The sequence below is a fragment of the Euleptes europaea genome, chromosome 12, assembly GCF_029931775.1.
Source record: "Euleptes europaea isolate rEulEur1 chromosome 12, rEulEur1.hap1, whole genome shotgun sequence".
Lineage (NCBI taxonomy): Eukaryota > Metazoa > Chordata > Lepidosauria > Squamata > Sphaerodactylidae > Euleptes > Euleptes europaea.
This window is the reverse complement of record NC_079323.1, coordinates 186,282-214,131: the sequence shown is the minus strand read 5'-3', so window position 1 is coordinate 214,131 and position 27,850 is coordinate 186,282. Positions and strand designations below refer to the sequence as shown.

The 27,850-nt window shown below is 54.3% G+C and overlaps 2 protein-coding genes across 2 annotated transcripts in view; both read left to right on the top strand.

Moving 5' to 3' along the window:
- Window positions 1–27,850, top strand: part of ILK (integrin linked kinase) — a 196,907-nt gene that overhangs the window by 136,945 nt on the left and 32,112 nt on the right. The gene's annotated exons all lie outside the window — the stretch shown is intronic.
- DNHD1 (dynein heavy chain domain 1) overlaps window positions 1–27,850 on the top strand; it is a 58,504-nt gene that overhangs the window by 15,726 nt on the left and 14,928 nt on the right. Inside the window, exons 18-30 of the mRNA XM_056858761.1 lie at window positions 37–250; window positions 4,864–4,989; window positions 5,289–5,386; window positions 5,570–8,573; window positions 8,703–8,847; window positions 9,822–10,014; window positions 10,163–10,454; window positions 10,596–12,330; window positions 12,433–12,659; window positions 13,227–13,431; window positions 14,511–14,613; window positions 25,589–25,738; window positions 25,834–26,016. Of these exons, the coding sequence (XP_056714739.1) occupies window positions 37–250; window positions 4,864–4,989; window positions 5,289–5,386; window positions 5,570–8,573; window positions 8,703–8,847; window positions 9,822–10,014; window positions 10,163–10,454; window positions 10,596–12,330; window positions 12,433–12,659; window positions 13,227–13,431; window positions 14,511–14,613; window positions 25,589–25,738; window positions 25,834–26,016 (6,675 nt within the window). The remainder of the gene's footprint in view (window positions 1–36; window positions 251–4,863; window positions 4,990–5,288; window positions 5,387–5,569; window positions 8,574–8,702; window positions 8,848–9,821; window positions 10,015–10,162; window positions 10,455–10,595; window positions 12,331–12,432; window positions 12,660–13,226; window positions 13,432–14,510; window positions 14,614–25,588; window positions 25,739–25,833; window positions 26,017–27,850) is intronic.

Sequence of the window (27,850 nt, the reverse complement as noted above, 5' to 3'; positions counted from 1 at the left end):
AGACCCCTGCTCTTAGAGGGCATTTGTGTCCTCCAGATCTACTCCTGCGAGAAGGGCCGCTATCGCTTCAGGGACACCCTGAATCGCCTGCAGAAGCTCTGGTCTGAGAAGCAGTTCCGCCTTGTCAACTTTATCCTGAATGTGCCGTATCAGCCCCAGGCTGAACGCTCCCGCCGGCCAGCTGGTGGCCGTCAGCGCCCCGCCAAGCGTGAATACATCTCCAAAGACAGCGGCACCTACGTCTTGTCCGGTGAGGCCCGGGGAGGATCTCATTTCTTGGGGGTGGTTTTGCCTGTCTCTTGCAGAAGACAAGCAATTTATCAACAGGTACCCATCTTTTGGTATGAAATTATATTCACGACTCACAACGTATTCATGTATTTGTATGTATGAATATCAATTCAATAGTAACAAAGGTACATATTACATTTGTAATACAAGTCTTACAAAGCAACACCTTTTAAAACACATTAGATACAAAATAAACGGAGGCTACATTGCTTTTTCTTTTATACATCACTTCTTCATGTATTATTTGCAGAAAGCTGTCTCCTTCGTGTAGCAGGTTAATTCTGTGTTAACAAGCTCCTGGGTCTCACTTGTTTCATAGAGGCTGAACTTCCTCAGAACATTCTCAAACTTCTTTCTAACAAAATTACAGAAAACAAATCAAATTCTTTGGTTCTTGTAGGTTATCCGGGCTGTGTAACCGTGGTCTTGGTATTTTCTTTCCTGACGTTTCGCCAGCAGCTGTGGCTGGCATCTTCAGAGGAGTAACACTGAAGGACAGGGTCTCTCAGTGTCAAGTGTGTAGGAAGAGTAATATATAGTCAGAAAGGGGTTGGGTTTGAGCTGAATCATTGTCCTGCAAAAAGTAACAAAGGTAATGTGCTAACCACATTTTGCAGGACAATGATTCAGCTCAAACCCAACCCCTTTCTGACTATATATTACTCTTCCTACACACTTGACACTGAGAGACCCTGTCCTTCAGTGTTACTCCTCTGAAGATGCCTGCCACAGCTGCTGGCGAAACGTCAGGAAAGAAAATACCAAGACCACAGTTACACAGCCCGGATAACCTACAAGAACCAATGAACTCTGACCGTGAAAGCCTTCGACAATAAATCAAATTATTTTTAAACATTTTAGTTTCCATTTTTTTCAAAACGATATATACTTCTGAATGATGCATTACAGTATTGTGCCTGAATTGGATCTTAATGGGATATATTAGTACACACGGAGCTTCCTCAGATCCTTATATAATTCTTCTGTCTGAAAATACAACAATTAAAACATTATATTTCAAATTACATTTTATAAAAAATATTCTGCAAAAACAAAGTTTTAAATTATCTTTACCTTAGGCTATGCTGCATTGTTTTCTTTATGAGTTGCCAGCGCATAACCACCTTCCATAGACCTTTCTTTGCCTCTCCAAACAGGAGTACTCTAATAAAGGAAGCCTGTTCCACCAAGTGATCCGCTCTCACTGTTAGAAAATTCATCTAGACATTAGGAGGAATTTTCTGACAGAGCGGTTCCTCAGTGGAACAGGCTTCCTCGGGAGGTGGTAAGCTCTCCTTCCCTGGAGGTTTTGAAGCAGAGACTAGAAGGCCATCTGTCAGCCATGCTGATTCTATGACCTTAAGCAGATCATGAGAGGGGAGGGCATCTTGGCCATCTTCTGGGCACTGGAATGTGTATGTGTGGGGGGAGGTAGTTGTGAATTTCCTGCATTGTGCAGGGGGTTGGACTAGATGACCCTGATGGTCCCTTCCAACTATGACTCTATAATAGACCTACAGAGCACTCAGATGGGACTGATTTGCAAATCAATTATGTACTTTGGAGGGAATGTTCTATTCTATTTTAATGACATTCAGGTGTGATCATTCAGTTTTCATTTACTTACAAGTAACTAGATAGAGCCAAAATCTTATTCACACCTCTAAGATGTAAACTCTGCCATTTAAAGACAAGCCTTGCTTCCTGTTGTGATCAATGTTTCTGGGCATCTTTACTTTTACTGTCCAATTTATATATAATTTGAAAAGTGACCTGTCTTTCTCAGTATGTTTGTGCTCTATAAAATGTTGCACAAAGGGGGCTTCTCAAATTTGGTTCCTAGTTCTGGAAGTATGTTTGAATATTATGGGTCTTGATGGCCCAAGTACAGCTTCCTATATAGATTTTATTAAAAGGACAAAAATTATATGTATGACTCCTTGTCAAAGTTAGGACATTTTGGAGGACTTTCATTCATAAGGTCGCCATGAATCAGAAGCGACTTGACGGCACTTAACACACACACATGACTCCTTGTGTGTTAGTTTGCAAAAAATGATACAGGTCATTTTAAAAGCAACTCTGGATGTCTCTTGCAGAAGGGCAGAGGGTGGGAGCACTGGCCCTTCTGCCGCCACCCCCCCCCCAAAAGCCAGGCAGAATCATAGAATCACAGGGTTGGAAGGGGCCAGACAGGCCATCTGCTCAATGCAGGATCAGCCTGGAGCGTCCCTGACAAGTGTTTGCCCAGCCTCTGCTTGAAGACTGCCAGTGAGGGGGAGCTCACCCACCTCCCCAGGCAGCCGATTCCATTGTCGAACAACTCTTACTGTGAAAAAAAATTCCCCTAATATCCAGCCGGTACTTCTCTGCCCACAATTTAAACCCATTATGTAAAGGTAAAGGTCCCCTGTGCAAGCACCAGGTCATTCATGACCCACGGGGTGATGTCACATCCCGACGTTTTCTAGGCAGACTTTGTTTTTACGGGGTGGTTTGCCAGTGCCTTCTCCAGTCATCTTCCCTTTACCCCCAGCAAGCTGAGTACTCATTTTACCGACCTCGGAAGGATAGAAGACTGATTCAACCTTGAGCCGGCTACCTGAAACTGACTTCCGTTGGGATCGAATTCAGGTCGTGAGCAGAGCTTTTGACTGCAGTACTGCAGCTTACCTCTCTGTGCCATGGGGCTCTTTAAACCCATTATGGCGAGTCCTATAATCCTCTTCTGCCAACAAGGACAGCTCCCTGCCCTCCTCTAAGTGACAGCCCTTCAAGTACTTAAAGAGAGCAATCCTGTCCCCCCTCAACCTCCTCTTCTCCAGACTGGACATTCCCAGGTCCCTCGGCCTTTCCTCGCAGGTAGGCATGAGCCAAGCGGTTCCTGTTGGGCACGTCTGCAGAAGCCGTCCTGGGCTTCAGAGGCGGAGTTGTAACTTTGGGCTGGATATCTGAAGCAGTTTGCGTAATCCACCTTGAGTCTCAGTAAGAAAAGCGGGCCATAAATAAAGCACATAAATGATGGGGGGGGGGGGTTTCCTGTAAAGTGAAACAGGCAGGGGTCCTGTGGCTCGGTTTGTAGAGCATCTGCTTAGCATGCAGAAGGTCCCTGGTTCAATCCCCAGCATCTGCCATGAAAGGGACCAGGCAAGTAGGTGATGGGAAAGACCCCTGTCTTGAGACCCTGGAGAGCCACTGCCGGCCTGAGTAGACAATGCTGACTTTGATGGACCAACGGTCTGATCAAAGCATGTATGATTGCAGAGCAGTAGCTTAAGGACATAAAAAAGGCCCCATGCCGGATCAGACCCCAGGAGGCCCATCAAGTCCAGCAGTCTGTTCCCATAGTGGCCAACCAGGTGCCTCTAGGAAGCCCACAAGCAAGACGACTGCGGCAGCACCATCCTGTGTTTCATGGCACCTAATAGAATAAGCCTGCTCCTCTGAGACTGGAGAGAATAAGTATGCATCATGACTAGTAGCCATTTTGACTAGTAGCTGTGAATGCCCCTCTCCTCTATTAACATGTCCACTCCCCTCTTAAAACCTTCCAAGTTGGCAGCCATCACCACATCCTGGGGCAGGGAGTTCCACAATTTAACTATGCATTATGTGAAATACTTCCTTTTGTCTGTTTTGAATCTCTCACCCTTCAGCTCCAGCTTCAGCCGATGACCCCGCGTTCTAGTATTATGAGAGAGGGAGAAAAGCTTCTCCCTGTCTACTCTGTCCATACCATACATAATTTTATATACCTCTATCATGTCTCCCCTTTTCCCAAGCTAAACTGCCCTAAGCATTTTAACCGCTCCTCGTAGGGTAATTGCTCTAGCTCCCTGCTCATTTTGGTTGCTCTTTTCTGCACCTTCTCAAGTTCTGTAATATCCTTTTTTAGGTGTGGTGACCAGAACTGTACACAGTATTCCAAGTGTGGTCTCACCATAGATTTGTACAAGGGCAGTATGATATCAGCAGTTTTATTCTCTATTCCTCGTCTAATTATGGCCAGCATGGAATTTGCCTTTTTCACAGCGGCCACACACTGGGTTGACATCTTCATTGAGCTATCCACGCCCCCCCCCCCCCAAGATCCCTTTCTTGGTCTGTCACTGCCAGCACAGATCCCATCAGTGTATATGTGAAGTTGGGATTTTTTGCCTCAATATGCATCACTACACTTCCTCTCATTGAATCTCATTTGCAATTTTAATGCCCATTCCTCCAGTTTGTAGAGATCCTTTTGGAGCTCTTCGCAGTCCGATTTTGTTTTAACCACCCTAAATAATTTGGTGTCATCTGCACACTTGGGCCACCTTGCTGTTTAACCCCAACTCCAGGTCATTGATGAACAAGTTGAAAAGCACCGGTCCCAACACAGATCCCTGAGGGCCCCACTGCTCACATCCCTCCAATGTGGGATAACCCGGGCCCTCAACACAACACAGGCAGGTGCCAGGCCGATATCCAGGGGAGCAGAGAAGAGCTCCATAGCCCTGGCACCACTACAACCACGGGACATGCCCAGCCCGGCATGCCCTTGGCAAATGGCAAGGTGATCCCTTCTCTCCTCAGACACTGCTGAGCTGAAGGCCGCGGTTGAGCAGAGCCTCTTGACCTTCCAGAACATGATCCTGTCCCCTTACTCCTCTGAACTGCAGGAGGAGGCGGTGAACTGGACCGCCACTCTGCGTTCCTTCGGTGAGGAAGGGGGCAGGGCAAGGGTCCCAGGTGGAGGAGGAGGAGGAGGAGGCCCATTACAAGACTTGGGCGGGGGTGGTGGGGGAGCCGTGGGCTGCTGCTGGCAGGCAGGCAAGAAGCCAGCCCGGAGGAAGGGGGCCCTTCCGCGAGGGATGCTCGTGTCTTGCCAAAACTTCTGCTTGGTTTTGCTGTGATCGACTAGCCTGGCTGACCTTTTGCAGGATGCCGTGGCTAGTCCCCTTCTCTTCCCCCCCCCTCATCCCCCCCCCGCCAACCTTCCTTTTCTCCTTGGTCGAAAGAATCCCTCCTGGAGGCCTGGGTCAGTTTCCAGCAGAAATGGATTTTCTTGAACATTGTGCTGTATGAGATGGACATCAGCCTGCCCAGCGCACAGCTGGTGAGTTCCGTGTCCTGGCGCAGCTGGGTCCAGGCCGCCTGCTGCCCTCAGCCGTGGCACTACGGCTCCCTTCCTCTCCCCTTGGCTCGGCCGCTGCCGCTCTGTGTCCCCTCCTGGGCCTGGGGCTCCCTTGGCTGGCAGCGGCCCCATGCTTTCCTTCCGGTGGTCTCTCCTTCCTTGCAGGAGTCTCGGTTCCAGGTGGTGGATGCCCACTTCCGGGAGTTCATGCGGGTGACGTGCCAGGACCCCCTGGTGCTGTCCAGCGTCAGGCTGCTGCCCAGCTCTGGCCGGGAGAGCCGCTTTGTCGGCGGCCCCTTGCAGGCAGCGTTGACGGAGGCCTCGGGAGAACTGCAGGGCATCATCCGGGCCCTGGACTACGTGCTGGAGACCACCCGCATGGGCTTCCCCCGCCTCTTCTTCCTCAGCAACGAGGAGCTGGTGGCCATGGTGGCTACGACTGCGGAGCCGGCCGACGCTTCCGCCTGGTCCCGGCGCTGCTTCCCAGGCGTGCGGCAGCTCCAGCTGCTGGTGCCTTCTGCCGCCCAGGTGTTCAACACGTTCTCCGCCCAACCGCCAGAGCTGCAGGTGGCGGGGCTGGTGGGGGAGCAGGGCGAGAAGCTCCGGCTGTGTGGGGCGGTGCCCCTCGGCCGGAAGGCCCCGCAGTGGCTGAGTGCCCTGGAGCGGGCCATGAAGGAGACCCTCTTCCACAAGCTGCAGGACTGCCTGGCCCAGCGGCTGGCCCTGCGGCCACAGCTCGACCTGGCCTTCGAGAAGCCCCCCGGCCCCACCGACCTGCCCCTCCACCTGCTGGCCGAGCACTGGGCCAGCCTGGGCGTGGCCTTCCCCGTCCAGTGCGTGCTGCTGGCCGAGGAGGCCTTGTGGCGTGCTGACCTGGAAGAGGCTCTGGGGGGGGAGCCCCGCGGCCAGGTGGGGCTGGCCCTCAAGCTGGCCCTCAAGCTGGAGGCCCTGACCCACTACACACGCAACCACCGCTGCCTCCACACCTGGCAGCCTGACAGTGACGCCCTGGGGGTCCTGCTGGGGGGTCTCTTGGTCGTCACGATCCAGCAGCGTGACGTCCTTTCTCAGCTGCGGGCGCAGAAGGTGAGCTCCCCCCAGGCCTTTGAGTGGGCCCGGCACTTCAAGTACCGCGTGGCCCTGAAAGCCGAGAAAGCCAAGGTCGCCCGGGTGGCCCAGGGCAGATGGGTGGGCGGCCCCCCTGGCTGCTGGGCGGAGGTCCTGGACAGCAGCTTCCCTTACGACTACGAGTACCTGGGGCCCGGCCTGCGCCTGCTGGAGAGCCCCTCCCTCGACAGGGCCTTCCTGGGGCTGCTCCTGGCCTTGGATGATTTCCGCTGCGGGGGGCTGCTGGGCCACCAGGGCGTGGGCAAGACCCACACGGCGCAGGGCCTGGCCCAGGCGCTGGGCCGCCAGCTGGTCACCCTGCAGTGCTCCGCGCACATGTCCGCCAGCTGCCTCGGACGCTACCTCTCGGGGGCCGTGCACGCGGGGGCCCTGCTGCTCCTGGAGATGGTGGAGCAGCTGGAACCGGCCGTGCTCTCTGCCCTCAGCCAGCGCCTCGCCGACCTCCGCAGGCTGTGCTTGAATGTGAGGGAAGGGAGGGGGGGCACGACCGGCCCCTCTCCCACCAGCCAGGATTCTGCAGACTCCAACAGCGAAAGCGAGGGGCAGCCGGCTGCCGCTTTGCCGGAGCTGGGCGCGGATGAGGCTGAGCCGTACCATCCCCGGGTCGTAGGCAACATCCTCTTTGGTGGCCGGCTGCTTCGGGTGCGGGAGACGTATGGCTGCCTGGCCACCCTCGGGTGCCTCCCGGAGCCCCTGCGCCTGGTCCTGCGGCCCCTGGTCATCCTGCCCCCGGACCTGACCAAGCTGGCCGAGGTCACTCTGCTGGCGGCGGGCTTCCGGGAGGCCACGCGCCTAGCCGAGAAGCTGAGTACCTTCCTGTGCCTGGAGGGGGAGCTGGGCCCGGCCCCCCCGGCCAGCCGAGCAGCCCTCGTCAGGGAGGTGGTGGGCAGAGCGGTCCGCACTTTGTTCTTCCCGGCGCCTCGGCAGGAGCCGGCCCTGCCCAAGGCCCGGCCCTCCCCCGTCTTCTTCTTTGGCCTGGAGGAGGAGCCAGCTGTGGTGAAAGCCTTGTGCTCCTCGCCTTTACTCAGCGGCCCCGAGTGCCCCCGCTGGCACCACGTGTGGGACTTGCTGCGGGGCATCTTCCCCTCCAGCACCCTGCAGCTCCCTGAGCCTCCGGCCTTCCCACGCCTCCAGAGTGCCCTGCTGGCCCAGCTCCACGAGGACAAGCTGCACCCGGAGCCCCAGCTCCTCAGCACTGCCGGCCAGCTCTTCCAGGCCCTGGCCGGCTCCCCCAGCATCCTTTTGCTGGGGCCCCCCGGCAGCGGCAAGACCACCGCCTGGCGAGTGCTATCCAAAGCGCTGAGCAGGCTGGCGGCCAGTGAGGCCGCCGGCCAGGGGCGCAAAACCAGTGCACACGGGGTTGCCCCCGCCTCCTCCTTCCTCCCAGTCAACGCCGTCTGTGTCTGGCCCAACGGCCTGAGCGTGGCCGAGTTCCTGGGCAGCTTGGAGGAGGGCATCTGGCGAGACGGCATCCTCTCCCGGCTCCTGCAGAGGGCAGCCACCTCTGCGCTGGCTGGGGGGGCGGGTGCTGCGAGCCCCCAGCAGTGGGTGGTGCTGGATGGCACGGCCAGCGCGGTGTGGCTGGAGCCTATCTCCTCGCTCTTCAGCCCCCGGCCCTCCCTCAGCCTGCCCAGCGGGCAGAAGCTGCAGCCCCCGGAGAACGTCAAGGTCCTCTTTGAGATGCCCAGTGCTGCCGGGGTGCCCCCCTCCGTCTGCACCCACTGCGCCCTCCTGCACTGCAGCGGCTCCAGCCTCTGGCAGGCGGTGCTGGCCTCTGCGCTGGACCCCGTGTACCGGATGTACAGCCTGACCCAGCAGAGCCTGGCCATGCTGCGGGAGCTGGCGGAAGATGTCTTCCCCCTCACCCTGGCCTTCCTGCGGCAGCACTGCTCCTCTGTCCTGGCTCCCCACGCCAGCCCCCAGAGCCCCGTGGCACAGGGGGTCCAGGAGACCACGGCCTTTGCCAGGATCCTCCATGCGCTGCTGGAGCAGCACCTGCGCCGGGAGAAGATCAGGAGCGTGCCCGCCCAGGAGCTGAAAGGTGAGCCCAACTCCAGTGGGAGGGAAGCGGCCAGTCCCGTCTCCCAGCCCTGCCCACCAGTCCCACAGGCCCCTTAGGAGGGTTGGTGGGGGGAATCTGGACGGGTTCTACCTCTCCCTTCTTCTGCAGTCTCCCTGAGCAGCTCCCTTGGGACCAGTGCTTCCACTAACGCTGCCCGACTGGATGAGGCCGTCCCTGCACTCCACCACACCCTGGCCCACAGCTTCTTTGCCTTTGCCTACATCTGGGGCTTTGGGGGTCACCTTCATCCCAGGTACATCTATGGGTGGGGAGGCGCTCAGTGCTGGCTCTTGCATGGTGGTCGTGGTGGGGTGGGGAGAAAGCCTGACTTCTGTGCCAGTTTGGAATGGGAGGGAGTATGCCCCGGGCCATGCAGTGAAAGAAAGAGGGAGAGTTTCTCCTGCCGCAACAGAGAATTCTGGGACTTACAGGTCTCTTATGGCCAAAGCTTTTGGGGACGAGAGCCCACCCTGTCTGATGCAGGCAGGACTCGCAAGCCCCGAGCCCTCAGGCGCTGAGAAGGAAGGGACTGACCCGCCCCGTTCCCTTGGGTTCCCGGAGCACAGGAAAGCCCCCCGGTCTTTGCCCAGCGAGGCCTTTCCCTGACTCCCCGGGACACCAACTCCTCTCCGGGTAGTAAGCTGTGCCGCCAGCCAGTCTGGGAGAGTCTCTCCTCCAAAATGGATTTGTACAGTCCTGCCGTCACTCTCGGGCTGGCCAGAGATCTGCTGCACTCCTGCTCGGGAGGGAGGGGCAGACTCAGCCCCTCCCCTCGGCCACACTCTTTGGGAAGCAGGACCCGGCAGGCGAGGAGGGTTGACAGAGATGAGGCTTTCGGCGTTTAAAATGTAAGGACATGGTAATGAACAAGAAGAGGATGCGCGGCCTTTTCAAGCATCAGGCCGAGCAAGCCATAAGCTTCTTGAGGTGAGTGGGAAGCGGAGAGCCTTTCTCCATGGCGGCATCCTGAGACGGCGAAGTGCAAGCGGACCCGTCTGGAACTTCTGTCCAGAGGAGCCCTGTGGCCATTCCCAGCAGTGAGGGGGCCATGGTCCCAGGGTTGCTGAGCCTCTGCTTTCAGGAGTGACGCATCTGATCCAGGAGTGGGGGGAGAGCTGCTCCTGGGCCGTGGGGGAAGCAGACAGTCTTCGGGGGGTGGGGAGGGAGGAGGATCGCGTGAGGCTGGAGCTGCTCTTAACGCCCCCCCCCTCCGGTCTTTCTGTGCAGGCACTGGCCACTCTTTGGGCAGTTTGCCCGCCGGGCCCTCCGCAGGAGCCGCTACCCCCTGCAGCTTCCTCCTGGGGCTTCTGTTTTTGACCTCTTCCCCCTGCTGGAGGATGGCACCCTGCAGCCGTTCGATGGGCGGTACCTTTCTTGCCGGGTCAAGAACATCCCTGCCACCTTCTGTGTCCTCCCACAGGTATGTCGGGACCCTGGGCAGCTGATTGCCAGGAAGAGCCAGGCACTTGCCCTGCCTGTGTCCGTGGGGAGAGAGGCAGGGCCTCCCGCCGGGCTGAGGCCAATGCTCCTCTCTCTCTCTCTCTCTCTCTCTCTCTCTCTCTCGGCAGTATGAGCGGGTGGTCTACGTTCTGGACCTGCTCCTGGGTCACCACCAGCCCGCCCTTCTGGTGGGTGAGCCCGGCGGTGGGAAGACGTCCTTTGCCGAGACGCTGGTGCAGCCCAACCACTTGTGCCAGCGAGTGTGCGTCTCCTTCGCGCTGAAGGCGGCTGACCTGCGCCAGCTGCTGCAGAGGAAGTCCCACGAGAAGGGCCCTCTGCCCTTGAGCAGGGCGGCTCGGGCGGCGGCCCTGAAGGGCCTCGGCCTCTTCTTGGTGGAGGACCTCCACATGGCCCGCCTCGGTGAGTGTTTGGAGGGATGGCCGGTGGGAAAGCCCCCTCCTTGCCCCAGGTGGCCTCCTCCACACACGCGCCCTGGGTCCTGGGAGGAGGGGGCTGGGGGCGCCTGCCCCCTCTCACCGTGCTCCTCCTCCTCTGTGGCAGATCCAGACCGGGGGACGAGCCCCGTGGTGGAGTCGCTGCGCCAGGCCCTGACCCACCAGCAGTTCTACCACACCGACACGCTGGAGCTTCAGCACTTCCCAGCTGGGGGCTTCAACTGCTTCGGCACGCTGTCTGTCCCAGTGCTGGGGGCTGCGCCGCTGTGCCCCCGCTTTGGCCGGCTCTTCACGGCCGTGGTGCTGCCCCCCCTGACCCGGGAAGCCCTGCTGAGCATGCACATGCCTGCCGTCTTGGCCTGGCTGGAGAAATTCCCTCTGCTGACCCGCCACGGCGACTTGGCGGCCGCCCTGGTGAGGGCCTCCGTGGAGGCCTACGAGGCCGTGAAGGGCCAGTTCCCACCCTCCCCGGCCTGCTGCCTCTTCCACTTCTCCCTGCACAGCCTGCGACAGGTGTTCCAGGGACTCTACCTGCTGCGCCCCGGCACGGGCATCCACCTCAGCTGCCCCCTGGAGGAGCATGGGGTCAAGAGCATGTTCCACAGGCGCAGCTCAGCGGGGGCCCGCATGGCAGGGGCTGGCTACACCGTGGCGCTCAGCGTCCGTCAGATCACTCGCCTCTGGCTGCATGAGGCCCTGCGCACCTTCGGGGACCCGCTGCGGGGGGAGAATCACCGGGCGGCCTGCGGGCAGCTGCTGCTGGAGGTCGCCATGGCCAATTTTTGCTCCAAGCGCACCTTGCTGCACGTCGTGCCCTCCCTCGGCCCCCAGAGTTCCCACCACCCCAGCCGCAGCCACATTTCCTTCCCCCAGACCAGCCTCTCCAGGTCTTGTGCCTTGGCACCTGCCGAGGAGGAGGAGGAGGAGGAGGAGGAAGACTTCCTCCCTGTCCCGGAGAGCCTCCAGGACTCCCCTGGCTGCTCCAAGGCTGACCAGCCTGACCCCTGGGACCCTGTGCTGCAAGCGCCGGCCCTGGCGCTGGAGCCTCCTGACTCAGCGGGAGACCCCACCCTGGAGGAGCTGGAGCAGGAGGGCCCCGAGGCAGAGCCCCAGGAGGTGGAGGAGGAAGGGGGCAGGAAGCGCGAGGCCCCCTTTTTGGTGCCCACCCCTGACCGGCGCCCCCCCACCCCCCACCGCACTGGATTCTCCAAGAGCAAGCGCCGCCCATCCTCCAAGAAGGAGACCTCTGGCCCGCTTCTGCCTGGCCACCTGCTCCTGGCGCGGGGGGAGCTGCCCAGAGACATCATGTTCAGCAAGGAGCTGGGCCCTGACTGGCACGGTCCCGGTGCCCACAACCCCTACCAGGAGAGGCTCTGGAGAGCTCTGGAGAGCCAGCTCACCCCCTTGCTGCCCCCCAACTTCCTGCTGCCTGTGGTGGTGTTGAAGCACGTGGTGCACTTGTGCCGCCTGCTGTGTGGCCCGGAGAGGCACGGCGCCCTGGTGGCCTTCCGGCGGGGCACGGGCCGGCAGGCGCTGGTGGACCTGGCGGCCCGGGCCACCGCCTCCCTGCTGATGGAGCTGCCCGCGGAGGCCAACGAGGAGCAGGTGCTGGCGCTTCTGCGACTGGCCAGCTGGCAGGCGGGGGTCCAGGGCCGGCGGGTGCTGCTGCTGGTCCACCCTGGCTTGAGCCCGGCCCCCTTACACCTGGTGATGGCTCTGATGGCCGAGGGCACCTGCCCCGGGCTCTACGGCCCCGAAGACACCGCCCCCATCGTCCAGACCCTGCTGCAGGAGCACCAGGGCATCAAGCGCTCCATGCGAGAAGACCTTGTTCTGCAGAGGTGAGGGGCGGCGGGGAGGCAGGCAGGCTCTTCCCCCCCCCCCCCGCGCAACGGCCAAGGGCTTCCGGTGCCAGCCTCCGGGCCCCTCTTTCTCTGTTACAGGTTCTTCCAGTTTGTGCGCAACAACCTGCACGTGTTTCTGCTGCTGGGGGCCCCTGGCGGGGGGCAGGGCCCGAGCAGCCTGGGGCTCCCCCCCTCCACCGCCGCCGCCCTTTCCCACCTGCTCTGCAGCCTGAAAGTCTACCAGGCCTGGAGCACCGAGTCCCTGCAGGAGGTGGCCGCCAAGCATCTCCAGGGCAGACTGAGCCAGGCCTCGGGGATCGCGCCCGGTGGGTGCCAATGCAGACAAGGCTCTGCCTCTGGGGGGGGGGGCAGAGCCTGGGGGCAGCCTTTGGGGATGCCCCCACATGTTTCTCACAGAGAGCCAGCATGGTGTAGTGGTTAAGAGCAGTGGTTTGGAGCAGAGGCTAATCTGGCAAACTGGGTTGGTTTCCCCACTCCTCCACATGAAGCCAGTTAGGTGGACTTGGGCCAGTCACACTCTCTCAGCCCCCCCCCCCCTGCCTCACAGGGTGTCTGTTGTGGGGAGGGGAAGGGAAGGTGATTGCGAGCTGATTTGATTCTCCCTTAAGCGGTAGAGAAAGTCGGCATATAAAAACCAACTTTTCTTTTTTGTCATCATCTTCTTCTCTACTGAAATCCAAACATTACATGGGGGGAGGGGTTGGCAGAAAATCAAAATGCCCGGCTCCTTTCCTTGTGCCCCCCCCCCTTGAACTACACCCCTGAATCAGCCTTGCAGCTCACCAGTTTGCAGATGGGGCCCCAGGAGGAGAGTCACAGGTGGCATTCCCCTGTTCACAGTCTCTGACTGAGGCATGCCCCTTACTTAATAGTGGCAGGCTCCTTGCAAACCCACCAGGACCTGGTGCCCTGCATTGCCAAGGCCGCAGCCCTGATCCACAGCTCGGCGTCCACCTACAGCAGGTACTTGGCTGCCTGCCTGCCTCTCGTCACTCCAAGGAGCTTCCTTGATCTCCTGGACACCTCTGCATGGCTCCTGGGTCGCTTGCAGGAGCAGAATTCCAAGCGAATGGACCAGTGAGTAGGACCCCCCCCCCCCGCCCTACCTCCCCAGCCCTGCTCACAGCCAGCCCAGCTGGGTTTCCCTGGGCTTCAGGGCCCTGGCACCAGCCCCTCCCCCCATCAGCTTCCTCGGAAAAAGACGGGGGGGGGGTTTCAGCAGCAAAATAGACTCTGCAGGGCCTTGTTTGTGTTCGCTTTAATCAGTAGGTCTGTTTCAGAAACCATGTCTCAAAGCTACACGAGTGCAAATGTTGGTCCTTCTGCAGAAGAAAATTGCCTGCAGCCAACTCAGATCTCGTTCAGGGTAGCTAATTGTAAAGCAAGAAAAAAATCCGGACTTCAAATACATACTGGACAATGAATAGCAAAGTCAGATTCTCTACTTCAGAGAAGGGAGTGCAGACATAATGGCTGATGTCCTCGGGCTGCGGTAGAAACCCCCGGGGCGCCTGCCAGAGGAGTCTCACGCGTGGCTCTGGACGGCCCTTCTCCGGAGGAACCTCGTAGTGCTGGAGGAGATGCAGAGAAAGGCAGCTGGAGGCCGGGGAGGGGGGAACAAGGGGAAGGCCGTGGCCAGTGGGGCGCAACAGAAATGTAGGGAGGGACGTGCGGTGAGGGGAGAGTGCAGTTTCCCCCTCCCTTTGCCATATTGCTAGAACTGGTGGGTTCCTAGTGAACCCGATGGGCAGTGGTCAAGGCCGGCAGAAAGAAGGACTTTGTGGGACCTGCTGCTCCAGGGTGTGTTGATGTCCCCAAGAGATCAGACAGACGGGTGCAGGGCGATCCACTAACGGCAAGGCAGAGCGATGCAGGCTGCCTCTGGATTTGGGTCGTGGGGGTGGGGGCCCCTGGGCTCAGGCTGCTGCCCTCTGAATGTGACAGTCCGCTGCTCAGATCAAGTCCCTTAGAATAAAATGCGCACAGAAAGAACAGAATGAATCCTGTGCATCACATTTCACCCCTCCCTTCAAGGAGCTCAGGATGGCTGCGAGCCTCTTCTCCATTTTATCCTCACAAGAGCTCTGTGAGGTAGGCTAGGCTGAGAGAGAGAGCACCTGGCCCAAGGTGAGGGCAACATCTTTCTTTGCCCGCAGGATGAAGCTGGCTCTGCACAAGATGGGAGAAGTGAGCGAGAAGCAGCAGGCCCACGCCCGCAACGTGCGGGTCCTGCAGGACAAGTTGCAGAAGGTCAAGCAGGTGAGGCCATCCCCGCCTCCCGCTGCTGCCCTGCGGGGCTCCTCAGCACCGGCCCGGCCTGCACCCAGCCTGTCCCCTTGGCACCCTGAAGGGCAGCACCCGGGCAAGCAGGCAGTCTCCCAGAGATTTGCCAGGTGTGTGTGGGGGGCAGATCTTCAGCCCCCAGTCTTCTGGGTTGTCATGCCAGGCACTAGCATCACCCCTGGTAGAAGGAAGCTGTTCTCCCAAAAACATTTAGACAGGGAGCAGGGGTGCAGCAGCAGCCGGGGCACTGGAATATCTACACGGGTATCAGCCCCAAGGGAAAGGAGGGGTCAGGGCTGGCGCAGCCATAGCAGCACACCGGGGGCCCTGCCTCAGTGGATGGGGGCCTGCCCTTTTGGGGAGACCAGGTTGTCCGGGGGGGAGATGGGGGGATGCCCCTGTGCTCAAGGGGCCTGTGCTGGCCCCCACCTCTTTCGGTGTGACCCCAAGGCCCGGCCCAGCTCTGTTTCTACCCTCCGCAGGCGGTGGCAAGAATGTAGCCCTCCTGCAGAGAGCAGTAAAGTGGCACAGATAAGTGGTGGGGAGGGCGCCCGGGGGGCAATCTCGATTTGCCTTGACCACCATGTGTTTGCAAAGCAGGCTGGCTTTCTTCAGCACACTCCCCTTCCGCTAGGGATGCCAGCCTCCAGGTAGGGCCTGGGGATCTCCCGGAATTACGGCTCATCCCCAGACTACAGTGATCAGTTCATTGTTGTTGTGTCCTCTTTGCAGTCCCACATGGGAACTGCTCGTGTGCAGGCCTGTCGCGGAGCATTTGGAAAGCTTATTTGTAGCCTAGCAACAAGGATTGCTCCCCCTCCCCTCCGTCAATGGTCCCTCCTGCCCTTTCGGACATGTGACGGAGGGGCGGGGAGCATCCTTCCCTCAGTTCTCTTTCTGCCGCCGCGGTTAGAGGACGCTTTGGAGAGCTTCTTCAAAGTCTTTTTCTTCAGGATTTCTGATTTCGTCGTTGTGACTCTGCCTCCTTCTCCTCGATGGCGCTCTTCAAAAACTGTAAGAGTTGCGGGAGCAAGATGGGCAAATAGGATGAGCACGACGACTGCCTTCTTTGCCTGGCACATTCCCTTGGCCTGTCGGGCCTGTGCCTTGCTCACCCCGAACGCCCGAAAAGTTCGGGATTTGAGGCTTAAAGCAGCCCTGTGGGAAAGGGCCACGCAGTTTCCTGGTGCCCAGGACACTGGGGAGAAATGATCCAAGTCTCCCGTGTTGGTTTTGGTGTCGATGCCCTCACCTCAGCCTACTAAGGCTCTCTCTTCTACATCCAAGAGAGTGGGCTCTTTCCCATTACCTGACTCTTCTAAGAGAAAGAAGCACTCTTCGTCATCTTCCAAACGTGGGAAGAAATTGGGCTCTAAACCTGGGTTGTCCGCCCCATCGACCTCGAAAGGGGTGTCGTCCCCTAGGGGTGCTTCGCTCCGAACCCTCAGGGTCGGGCCACTTCACTGCCGAGACACTCGTCCCTGGCAACTCAGATCGACATCGACCTCGCATCGGCACTTTCGTCAGTCGCGCACTTGCCTCCGCTTTCTGACTCTGACGCAATTCCTCCTGGCCAGGAGGCACGTCCATCGACCCCAATAGGGGATTCTCCACGCCCATCGAGATCTGGCGACCGAGAATCTCGCTCCCGACAACGCTCGCCTCGAACCCGAGTCAGGAGCCGTCATGACTCCTCGTCATCTCCTCGACGTAAAGAGTGGGTGCAGGAGACATCTCACCGTAGACCTTCAACCCCGTCTCCTTCAAGGTACGAGTCAAGGATTTTTTCATCATTGCATGATGATGTCGTAGAAGTCACCCAAGCTGACTTTGACACCGACAACCTGTTTGGTGTACAACTAGGGACTTAATATTGTCGAAGGCTTTCACGGTCAGAGTTCATTGGTTCTTGTAGGTTATCCGGGCTGTGTAACCGTGGTCTTGGTATTTTCTTTCCTGACGTTTCGCCAGCAGCTGTGGCAGTGTCTCAGTGTCAAGTGTGTAGGAAGATATAGTCAGAAAAGGGTTGGGTTTGAGCTGAGTCATTGTCCTGCAAAAGTAATGTGCTAATCATTGTCCTGTAAGTATCAAGATAATGTGCTAATGACGGTGTGGTATTTTAATATGGAACCATTGTATCCTGAAGTTATCTGTTAATGTGTGAAGTCCAAAGCTAATCTCCATGGCTATTGCTGACTGTAGTCTTTGTTAGTCTGGAGGTTTTCAGGACAGGAAGCCAAGCCTTATTCATTCTTAAAGTCTCTTCTTTTCTGTTAAAGTTGTGCTGATGTTTATGAATTTCAATGGCTTCTCTGTGCAATCTGACAAAATAGTTGGTAGAATTGTCCAGTCTTTCAGTGTCTTGGAATAAGACCCTGTGTCCTGTTTGTGTCAGTCCATGTTCAGCCACTGCTGATTTCTCAGGTTGGCCCAGTCTGCAGTATCTTTCATGTTCTTTTATCCTTGTTTGTATGCTTCGTTTTGTTGTCCCGATGTAAACTTGTCCACGGCTGCAAGGTATACGATATACTCCTGCAGAGGTGAGGGGGTCTCTTTTGTCTTTTGCTGATCGTAGCATCTGTTGTATTTTCTTGGTGGGTTTCAACACTGTTTGTAGGTTATGTTTTTTCAAAAGTTTCTCCATCCTAGCAGTGACTCCTTTAATAAATGGCAAGAATACCTTTCCTATGGGAGACTGTTTTTCCTGAGTTTTCTGATTTTTGTTTGGTTTAATGGCCCTTCTGATTTCATTCTTGGAATAGCCGTTTGCTAGCAGTGCGTGATTTAGATGATTAGTTTCTTCCTTGAGAAACTGTGGTTCACAGATCCGTCTTGCACGGTCCATTAATGTTTTGATTATTCCTCTTTTCTGTCAGGGGTGGTGGTTGGAGTTTTTGTGTAAGTAGCGATCTGTATGAGTTGGTTTCCGGTAGACCTTGTGACCTAACTGAAAGTTTGTTTTACGGATGACAAGGGTATCAAGAAATGGGAGTTTACCCTCAATTTCCTTTTCCATGGTAAACTGAATGTTTGGATGGATATTATTAAGATGGTTTAGAAAGTCCATTAATTTTTTTTCACCATGGCTCCAAATAGTAAATGTATCATCTATGAACCTGAACCAGACTGTAGGTTTGTAAGGTGCCGATTCGAATGCTGTTTTTTCAAAATATTCCATGTAAAAGTTTGCTATTACTGGACTGAGTGGACTTCCCATAGCTACTCCATCAATCTGTTCGTAAAATTCTTTATCCCATAGGAAATAACTTATTGTCAGACAATGGTGAAATAAGGCTGTTATATCTTCTTGAAAATTCTGGTTAATCAGTGAGATTGTGTCTTTTACTGGAACCTTGGTAAAGAGGGATACAACATCAAAACTGACTAATATATCCTGTGGATTGAGCCTCAACGGACTGATTTTGTTGATGAAGTGAGTTGAGTCTTTGATGAAGTGGTTTTTCCACTGTGGTCCTGTAGGAGGGTGGTCAAATATCTAGCTAATTCATATGTTGGGGAACCAATGGCGCTCACGATGGGTCGGAGTGGGACGGCAGCCTTATGAATTTTAGGTAGTCCATATAATCGTGGTGGTTGTGCTTCTGTCATGCATAGTTTTCTGTGTGTGTCCGGATGAAGAGTGGAATTCTTGATCAGTATGCTAGTTTTCCTGATAATTTTGCAAGTTGGATCTCGTTTTAGTTTTTTATATGTGGCAGGGTCCAGAAGTTCCTCAATCTTCTTTTTGTATTCTTCTGTTTTCATGATCACTGTGGCATTGCCTTTGTCAGCTGGTAGAATAATGATTTCTGGATCTGCATTGAGGGTCTTGATGGCGTTTCTCTCCTTGTGTGTTATATTGCTAGCAGGGGGCTTTGCTTTTCGTAGAATTCTTGTGGCAATTTCTGCCTTCCATGTGGGTAGGGCTGTCGATTTGGTTCATCCCGAACCGAAAAACTCCTGAATTTCCACCGATTCGGCGTTTTCCGGTTCAGGACGAACCGAATTTTTAAAAGGCGGGAAACGGGGGAGCCGAATTCCCCGACTTTGGGGTGTTCGGCAAATAAATTCGGAGTTCAGCGCAGCCATCAGGCTCCCCCTCCCCCCGCACGCCTTCATGGGGCATCACTGAAGGCGCACGGGGGGCCCTTTAAACAGATCTGCGCCTAGGCGCAGATCTGTTTAAAGGGCCCCCCGCGCGCCTTCAGGGAAGACCTCTGAAGGCACACGCGGGGGGGAAACAGATCTGTGGGAAGGCGGGCGGTGGGTTGTCAAGCCCCTCTGCGCTGTCTGCGCAGACAGCGCAGAGGGGCTTGACAACCCACCGCCTGCCTTCCCGCAGATCTGTTTCCCCCCCGCGTGTGCCTTCAGGGGTCTTCCCTTCATTGAAGGCCCGTGGGGGGGGCGAATTTTCCCCCAAACTCCGGATCTCGCCCGAATTTCTGGGATCCGAAGCGGGGGAGTTCGGACTGTCAAGAATATACAAACATGCTGTATTATTTTGACAGGACAGCTGAGAAGGAGCTGTCAGTAAGAGAATAGATCCACTTAATCTTGCTGATGCAAGGTGTAGTAATGACTTGCCCCAGCAGAGTGGACTGGAGAGAACTGGATGGAACCGGTGGTATGATGCAATACACCAGGTGGCCGGATAATTAACTATGCATGAGGTATGTATATAAGGACCACAGCCTCTAGGGTTTAGTGTTGGGCTGGATATACTGACTAAGCCAGGGGCTATGCTAAAATGTATATAGAGCTTTTAGAACTGCACTGTGAATAAACTAGCACTTTTGTAGAAGCAACCGTCTGGTGAAGTTTCTTGGAGAATCTGATTAAAGCCGCTGAACTCGCGATAGGGTTATGGGCCCAGCGGGAACCGCTGTACCGCAGGTGTGAGTGTGGTAGCAGCACTACAGAGTCCAAGACGTCCAGAGGCCACAGTTGCAGGTGCTAAGCCAGGAAAATGGCACAGACGCAGGCACAGACGTTCTTCCCGGTGGAGAGGCTCACAGCTGAAAACTACAGCGTATGGTCAGTACGGCTGGAGCAGTATTTAAAGAGAGGTCTGTGGGAGGCAGTTGAAGCGGCACCAACCACTGCCCCAGAGAGAGAAAGAAATAAGAAGGCTCTCGTCAACATAATTTTGTTTCTCAGATAGCCAGTTGGTATATGTGGTGAAACAGACAGAGTCAAAAACAGCATGGGAGGCTTTACAAGCTGTTTATCAAAGAGACTCAGTGGGTACTGTTTTGCCCTTGACAAGTAAACTTTATAGGAGTCATAAATCACCCAGCACTGCCGTGTCAGAGCATCTCAGAGCGTTGGCTGTTCTGTTCCAGCAGCTGGAGCTGAGAGGAAAAACGTACTCAGCCGAAGACAAAGTGCATATCATGCTTGGATCTTTGGACAGTAGCTTTGACATGTTAATTACGGCATTGGAATGCATGTCAAATGCTCAGCTAACCTTTGAGTACGTGAGTGGACGAATCCTGGAAGACAAGGAGCGTCGGCGAGAGGGAAGGAGTCAGATGACCTCAGCCGAGCTGAGATACACCCCCGAGGTTAAATCAACGACTCGCCCATCTGCTGGGACCTCAGCCCCCCAGTGTGATTTTCATCCCAGGCAGAGAGACCGGATAGAGTCTATGCCGAGGACTGCAGCCGAACTGTTTAGACAACCCCCAGACGGGCAAGAGGTTTACTCAGCGCAGAGCCAGTGGCAGCAGCAGAGGGGAGGCGACGGAAGGCAGAGACGGAGCTTCAAGCAAGAGCCTGAGGAGCATGCTCTGTTTGCCAGGAAATGTTTTTCCTGTGGGAGCACACGTCACCTGAAACGAGACTGTCCTTAGACGTGCAAGAAGAAGCAGTTCCAGGGAGCTACACACACGGCCGTGGTGCTAGCAGACTCTGGAGGTGGTGAGGAATTATGGCTTTTGGACTCGGGTGCCAGTAAAATATTTGTAAATGATGTAACGCTGTTAACTAACAAAAAGAAGTCAGCTAGAGGACATGTAAGCCTGGCTGATGGGCAGCGTTTGGAGGTAGAGTGTGAGGGGAGCTTGTATTTTTCTGAGCTTCAACATACATTTCAAGGAGTATTGTGTGTCCCTATGTTAGAAAACCACTTGCTAAGTGTTTCAGCATTAGTCAAGGCTGGTTTTGAAGTTAACTTTGTAGGGAACTCCTGCCAGGTGGGCAAAGAAGGAGCTACATTGTTAAGTGGGAGGTTGCAGCAGGATGTGTATGTAGTTGCCAGGGGAGCAAAGAAAGCCACAGACACTGTGGGTGCTGTAAATGAAAATCCTCATTCAAACTGCTTACATTTGCTACATAGGAAAATGGGACATGTTGGCTATGGAATACTCCAAAAAACCTTGAGTTTGCTAGGTAAGGAGGATGTCACCTTAAATAAATGCAATAAGTTTTTAGACTGCACTGTCTGCAAGTCAGTTAAAAGCAGACGCCACCCAGTAGCCAAAGAAAGTAAAAGAGTGACAAATAGACCCCTAGAAGTGGTCCATTTGGATCTCTGTGGTCCCTTCCCAGAGAGTGTGTCCAAGAACCGGTGGGCTTTGTCAATAACTGATGATTACACTCGTTTTGGATGGCTTTATGTTCTGAAACAGAAGAGTGAAACTGCAAAGACCATAAAGTACTGGATAAAGAGGGTGGAGAGACAGTTAGGTCTCCAGGTGGCCAGTTTACAAACGGACAGGGGGAGAGAAAATCTATGCCATGAACTAACCAGGTGGTTAGAGAGTAAGGGCATAGAGCACAGGTTGGCTAACACGTGCGTCCCCCCCAAAAATTCCATAGCAGAGAGGAGGATACAGTATCTCAAAACAATGACTCAGGCATTGCTAGAGGATGCCAACTTAAAGCCAAGGTACTGGGCGGAGGCTATCAAGGTCTCGAATTATCTCATTAACCGTCTATGGACATCTAGCATAGACAACATTCCATACAGAGCCCTATACAAAAGGAATCCGTGTCTAAAGCACTTGAGAGTGTTATCAGGCTGTCTTTGAACTCTGGCTGCCTTGGCTGCCTTTGAACTTTTGTTTCAGCTCGGATTCCAAGGTTGCTTATCTAAACCGCTAGCTTCGCTATGCTTCCCAGGGTCGAGGAGACTCGGGGGAGACTTGGTGCTTCTAAGCTGTTTGGTATTATGGAAAATGGAAAAATATTAATAAAGGGAAATAAAGGATTGATAGGCAGGATGTACAGATTATTAATTGAAATTAATCTCGAACAAGAAAGAATCAAACCAGTAATGGTGAAATGGATGAAAGAGTTAGGGTTTAATATTGATTTGGAATTATGGGAAAATTTATGGAAGAGAGAATTTAAATTTACAGTAACTAATGAAATTAGAGAAAATTTATATAAAATGTTTTATAGATGGCATATGACACCAGTGATGATATCCAAAATGAAAGAAGGAGAAATGGATTTATGTTGGAAATGTGGAAAGGAAAGAGGAACCTATATGCATGTATGGTGGACATGTAAAAAAATTAAACATTTTTGGAAAAAAGTCATTAGAGAAACAAATAATTTAATTAACGGTAGAGTAAAGAGAAAACCTGCATTTTGTTTACTGGGAATGCCACAAAAAATATAGGTAAGGAGGATAGGATTATTTGTCAAGAACTGTAATAGCTAAGGTATGGAAACAAAGGAATAAACCTTTAATTGGGGACTGGAGAGAGAAAATATGGATGTATATGAAGATGGCCAAAATTACAAACTTCCTACAAGGAAGAGAATTGGATGAGTTTAAAAAAACATGGATAAAGGCCGCCACATATTGGGACAAACTGGCAAAAATGGACTTTAATAATTTAATTAGTGAGTTATAGATATAAGGTTTAATATCTTTATATTTTAAGGTAAATGTTTTTACTTTCAAAACTGTCAGACACTTCTACGGAAGTTGGGTGATGGATTACTTTTTTTGGTGGGTGAAGGGTTGAGGGGGTATCGTTTTGGTTTGTTATAATTATAAAATTATGAATGTTGCAACTGGTACAAAATGATACTCTTTTGTATTTTCTTTTTTTATTAATCTTTTCTTTGTTGTTTGTTTTTATGTTTTTTATGTTAAAAAATCAATAAAAATTAAAAAAAAAACAGCCCTACATGTGGGTATCAATGGGAGTTCGCTTTTCTCGCACCCCCAGTGCAAGAGGTTCTTGAAGGGCCTGAATAACTTGTACCCTCCAGTAAAAAACCCTGTGGCCCAGTGGAGACTCTTTGGTTTTGGCCCAGCTCATTTGTAAGCCCTTTGAGCCTATGGCCACGTGCCCGTTGGACCTCTTGTCTTATAAGACGGCATTCCTCATAGCCATCACCTCGGCCCACGGGGTAGGGGACCTCAGGGCTCTCCGCCATGACCCCCCTTTCACCAAGTTCCATGAGGACATAGTGGTCCTAAGATCTAGCCTGGAGCACCTAAATAAGGTAGTCTCCACGTTCCATCTGTCCCAAGACATAGTGTTGCCCGTATTTTATCCGGACCCCCAATCCCAGTCGGACAAGTCCCTACACATGTTGGATGTCCGACGGGCCTTATTGTTTTATTTAGACTACGCACGCCAGTTTAGGCAAGACACATCTTTATTTGTCTGCTTTGAGGGTCCCAACAAGGGAAAACATGTCACCACACAGACACTGTCACGGTGGGTGGTCTCGGCCATCAGAAAGGCCTATGCCGGACCCAGCATGCCCTGTCCGCTACCAGTGCATGCTCACTCCACCGGAGCTCAGGCATCCTTGGCTGCCCTTGCCGCCCAGGTGAATCTGCAAGATGTCTGCCATGCTGGTCACCTGGTCCACACTTTTGACGTTCGCCCAACACTACAGGTTGGACGTCAACTGGAGCAGATGCTGCTGTGGGGAAAGCGGTGTTGAGTTCGATCCTACAGTGACCAGCTCCCACACCCATCTCCACAGTAAGTGAGCGTGATAATCTCCCATGCGGGACTGCAAAGAGGACACAACGATGAAAACAGTTGCACTTACCTGTAACTGTTGTTCATCGAGTGGTCCTCTTTGCAGGAACACTTACCTCCCTCTTTCCCCGCTGTGCCTGGCTCACTGCCTAGATGGGTCTGGTTACAGCGGCGGCAGAAGGAGAACTGAGGGAAGGATGCTCCCCACCCCTCCGTCACGTGTCCGAAAGGGCGGGAAGGACCGTTGACAGAGGGGAGGGGGAGCAATCCTTGTTGCTAGGCTAAAAATAAGCTTTCCAAATGCTCCGCGGCAGGCCTGTGCACGCGCAGTTCCCATGTGTGCCTGCAAAGAGGACCACTCGATGAACAACAGTTACAGGTAAGTGCAACTCTGTTGTCCCCTGGAGGGCTTTGGAGGGTGGACGCTAAGGGATTATAGCCCACTGAGGACGATGCCCTCCTCAGGCTCTACCCCCATATCTCCAGAAATTTCCCAGCCTGGGTCTGGCAACCCTATTCCCCCAACCCCTGCCAGTGGCCAGAGGGCACCTGGCAACCCTACTCTGAAGAGCACCGCCCATGCAGGAACCAAAGACGCCCCTCTCAGGTGTCAGAGCAAAGGGGGTGCTCCTGGCCCCCTTACAGAGTGTGGTATCCCGGCCTCTCCTGTGCTGTCCAGCTGCCAAGGAGATTAGAGTCACTCAGAAACTGGGGTGTGGGGAGAGCGCCCATTGGTGTGCGGTAGCCGCAGTCCCCTGAGAAGGGTGGGCTGGCAGGAGCACTGTTCATCTGCGCCGCAGCATCTACGCCTCTTCCCACTTGGCGCAAGTATGTCTTGAGGTCCCCCCGGGGCCAGCTGTAAACGCCCTTCTGACTCAGCTGGGCAAGGAAGGGGGTCCTGCTGCAGCCCTCCAAGAGGAGAAGGATCTTGCCCTGGGCCTGTCTGATTTCCAGCCTGTGGGCAGGCCGATGCGTGCTCTGACCCCTTCCGTCTCGGGGGCTCTCTGCCCCACAAAAGGGGCTTGGGCTGGCAAGTCCGGTTGCTTCTTCATGGTTTCTGCCTCACCCTGATGGGGCTTTGTGCTTGCCCATCGCAATTAGCAGTTAGGCCCAAAAACCTTCTCCCCTCAGCCAAGCAGCTTCGGATTGTGCGTGCCCCCAAAGGGGCTGTTTGGTTCTCCCTCCTCAGCCACGCTGCTAACAGCAATTGGGAACCTCTCCTGGACATGTTCAGTCCCGACACCGTCTGCAGCTGTGCCGTCAAGGCTGCCGTGGCCCATTGCCGTACAGCTGCTGTGACCAGTCCTTGAGATTTTCCTGGCTTGGAGTTAAGCTGAGGCAATCATTTTGTGGCCGGCTCCACCTCCTGTGGCAGCCATTTTGCTGCTGCGTCCACCAGGCCGTGTCAGAGTTCCAGATGTGCCTGCAGGCTCCGAAAGGGCTGGGGACCCCTGCTCTAGGATCTCAGGTCACCTGACCCTTTTAGTAGGAGGTGCCCGAGTCTGAACCTGGGAGCTTCGGTATGCCAAAGAGGTGCTCTGCCCCTGGGTCGCGGGCCCTTCTCGTTCGCTGCGGTGTGCTCAAACATTTAGAAAGGAATGGAGCAGAGCGGTGTGACTGCTGCCCTGGGAGCACGCACAGTCCAAAGCTACAGAGTCGTGAGGGGAGGGGGTTTCTGTGCTTGAATGTCTTGTGCTGAGAGCTTTCTGGATCCTTGCTGTGTGCGGGCGCAAAGCCTGTCCGCCTGGCTGTGCAGACGGCCAGTCAAAGAGCAGCAGGCGTCACCGCTACACAGTCTGTTTTTACCCTTTCTGTACTCAACCCTTGGCTGTCTTCTGGTGGCCCTTGGAGGGAGGCTAGCAGCCTGCCTGGCCATGGCCCCTGGTTGCCCCCTGTGTGCGAGCAGACTGCTGGACTTGCGGGGCCTCCTGGGTCTTACCCAGCAGGGCCTTTCTGAGGTCCTCCTGGGATCCCCCCTTCTTTCCGCACTGCAGCAAGTGATGGAGAGCCAGCAGGAAGTGGAACGGCAGCAGCAAGTGCTGAAGCAACAGGAGAAGGAATGCCAGCTGTATGAGGCACGGATCGATGCCCTCACCAAGGAGCGCGATGAGCTGGAGAAGGCGAAGGAGCTGGCCATGAGGAAGGTACGGGGGGTGGGGGGGAGGCCCCTTGCTGGTGGGGAAGGAATGGGCGGGTTGTATGCGAGTCCTTTACACCAACAGCGGCCCTCTCTTCCCAGATGAGCAAAGACTATAAGGCCGCCCTGGCAGGCTTGCGGGCCCAGGACGTTGAGGAGCTGCGTAGCTACCGACAACCTCCAGAACAAGTGGTGTGGGTGGCAGACATCCTCTGCAAGATGTTTGGGGAGAAGCCGGGCTGGGAGAATGCAAAGCAGATGCTCTGTCAAGAGGACTTCTACCAAGTAAGACTCCACTCCTCTTCTGATCCACAGGTTCTTCCCAGGGGTGGGGCTCAGGCAGAGAAGGGTCTTCCCCGACACCGGCTGCTGGAGATCTTTGGTCGAGGGGAGAAGTGGAGGGTTGCCTGGGGGGACCTTGTGCATCTGAGGGGTTCCGGGGCACCTCAGCATTGCCATCCTGACCTATCGGCATAAGAGACAGAAATGCCCCCAACCAGCCTGACGGGCTGATCCTGTCCCCGCCCCATCACCCCCACTTCCCCTGAATCAGTCCACGGAGAGCCGTGAGCTCCCAGAAGCTCTCGGGTGATGTGAGGAGTTGTAACGAGAGATTCTGTCCCAGCATCCAATGAGAGCATCTGGAGTAAAAACTTTCAAAAGGCTCTAATTATGCAAACTGTTTAGCAGCACAATTCTCCAGGATCCATCTATTAAAGAATGATTATCAACTTTTAATTCTGATAATACAAAAGAATAAGTGGGTGAGTTCAGTTCTTTGAACTTTAACCAGCAAACCTGTCAGAAAAGCTGAATAGACTTTTTTCTTGTGAAAAGAAATTATTCTCTTTATTAAACATAAGAAAATACAAGCAAATAAAATTAACCCTACAATTATCGTGAAGATGAATGCTAAATGATCAATTCCTAGCATAGCTTAATCATATTATAGTGAATAACAGTTTAAAAAGCAAACCGGGTTTCCGTGGTTTGTCTCACTGCTTTTAGGGATTTATCAGAAAGCCCCAAGTTGTAACACCCAGAAATCTCTCCTTGTCCTTCTCCTGAGAAATCTGGTTTGCTTGTCACGGTAGTGCATATTTACAGAAAAATATCAACCATCTTTTTCTAAACCTCTTCTATCATAATCATATGATTATTATCTACATAGCTGATTGATTCATAACTGAATACGAGATAATCAACACAAGCACAAATAAGCCAATCGGGATGTGCATGAGAGTTCCATCTGATATAGTAAGATAAGAAGGCCGGTCTCAACCCTTAACCCCTATTAAAAAGGAATCTAAATTTTCTGTAACTGCTTCAATAACTGTCCGAGATAAAATTAACTCTAAGCAAACAGAGGCCACTGACAGTTGAAAAGTGCTGGAACTCTCCGTTAGTTTGCAAACGCAGTGAGAAGGGGTTCCTGAGACCATGGCTGCAGCTACAGAGTGACCAGGAGAGTCAGCACTGCCCCCAAGCTAGCTCTGTGGGATGCTGGGAGAAGGGTGTGAGGCGATCTGACGCTTTACCCATGAATCTAGGTGACAATGTTGAATATACACTCTGTGACTGCTCAGGGGTTAAGCTCAAACTGCCCTTGTGAGGTGACCAGTCAGAAGGGAACACTGAGATGACTGAAGCCTCAACAACAAGTCTGGAGCCATTAAGATGTTTATACCGCTCTCTCTAAAATCACAGAGATAATTTTTAGACCTGGAGAAAGAGGCCTGAGCTCATATCTATTTGATTTTCTTGGGCTGAGATGCTGTAGTCTTTTGGGAAGTGGATGTGGCTCAATGGCAGAGCGTCTGCTTTGCATGCAGAAAGTTCCAGGTTGAATCTCTGGTGTCTCCAGTTAAAAGGACCAGGCAGGAGGTGATGTGAAAGACCTCATCCTGAGACCCTGGAGAGCTGGGAGGTAGGTGAACCTACCTGTGAGATAGGTTAAGCTGAGAATGTTAAGCTGAGAACCTAACCCAAGGTCACCCAGTGAGTTTCCATAGCAGACGAGGCATTTGAACCTGGATCTCAAGAATCCTGTTCTGAAACTCTAACCGCTACACCACACTGTTTTTTGTGGGGTGACTGCTGCTGAACACTAGCAAACAGC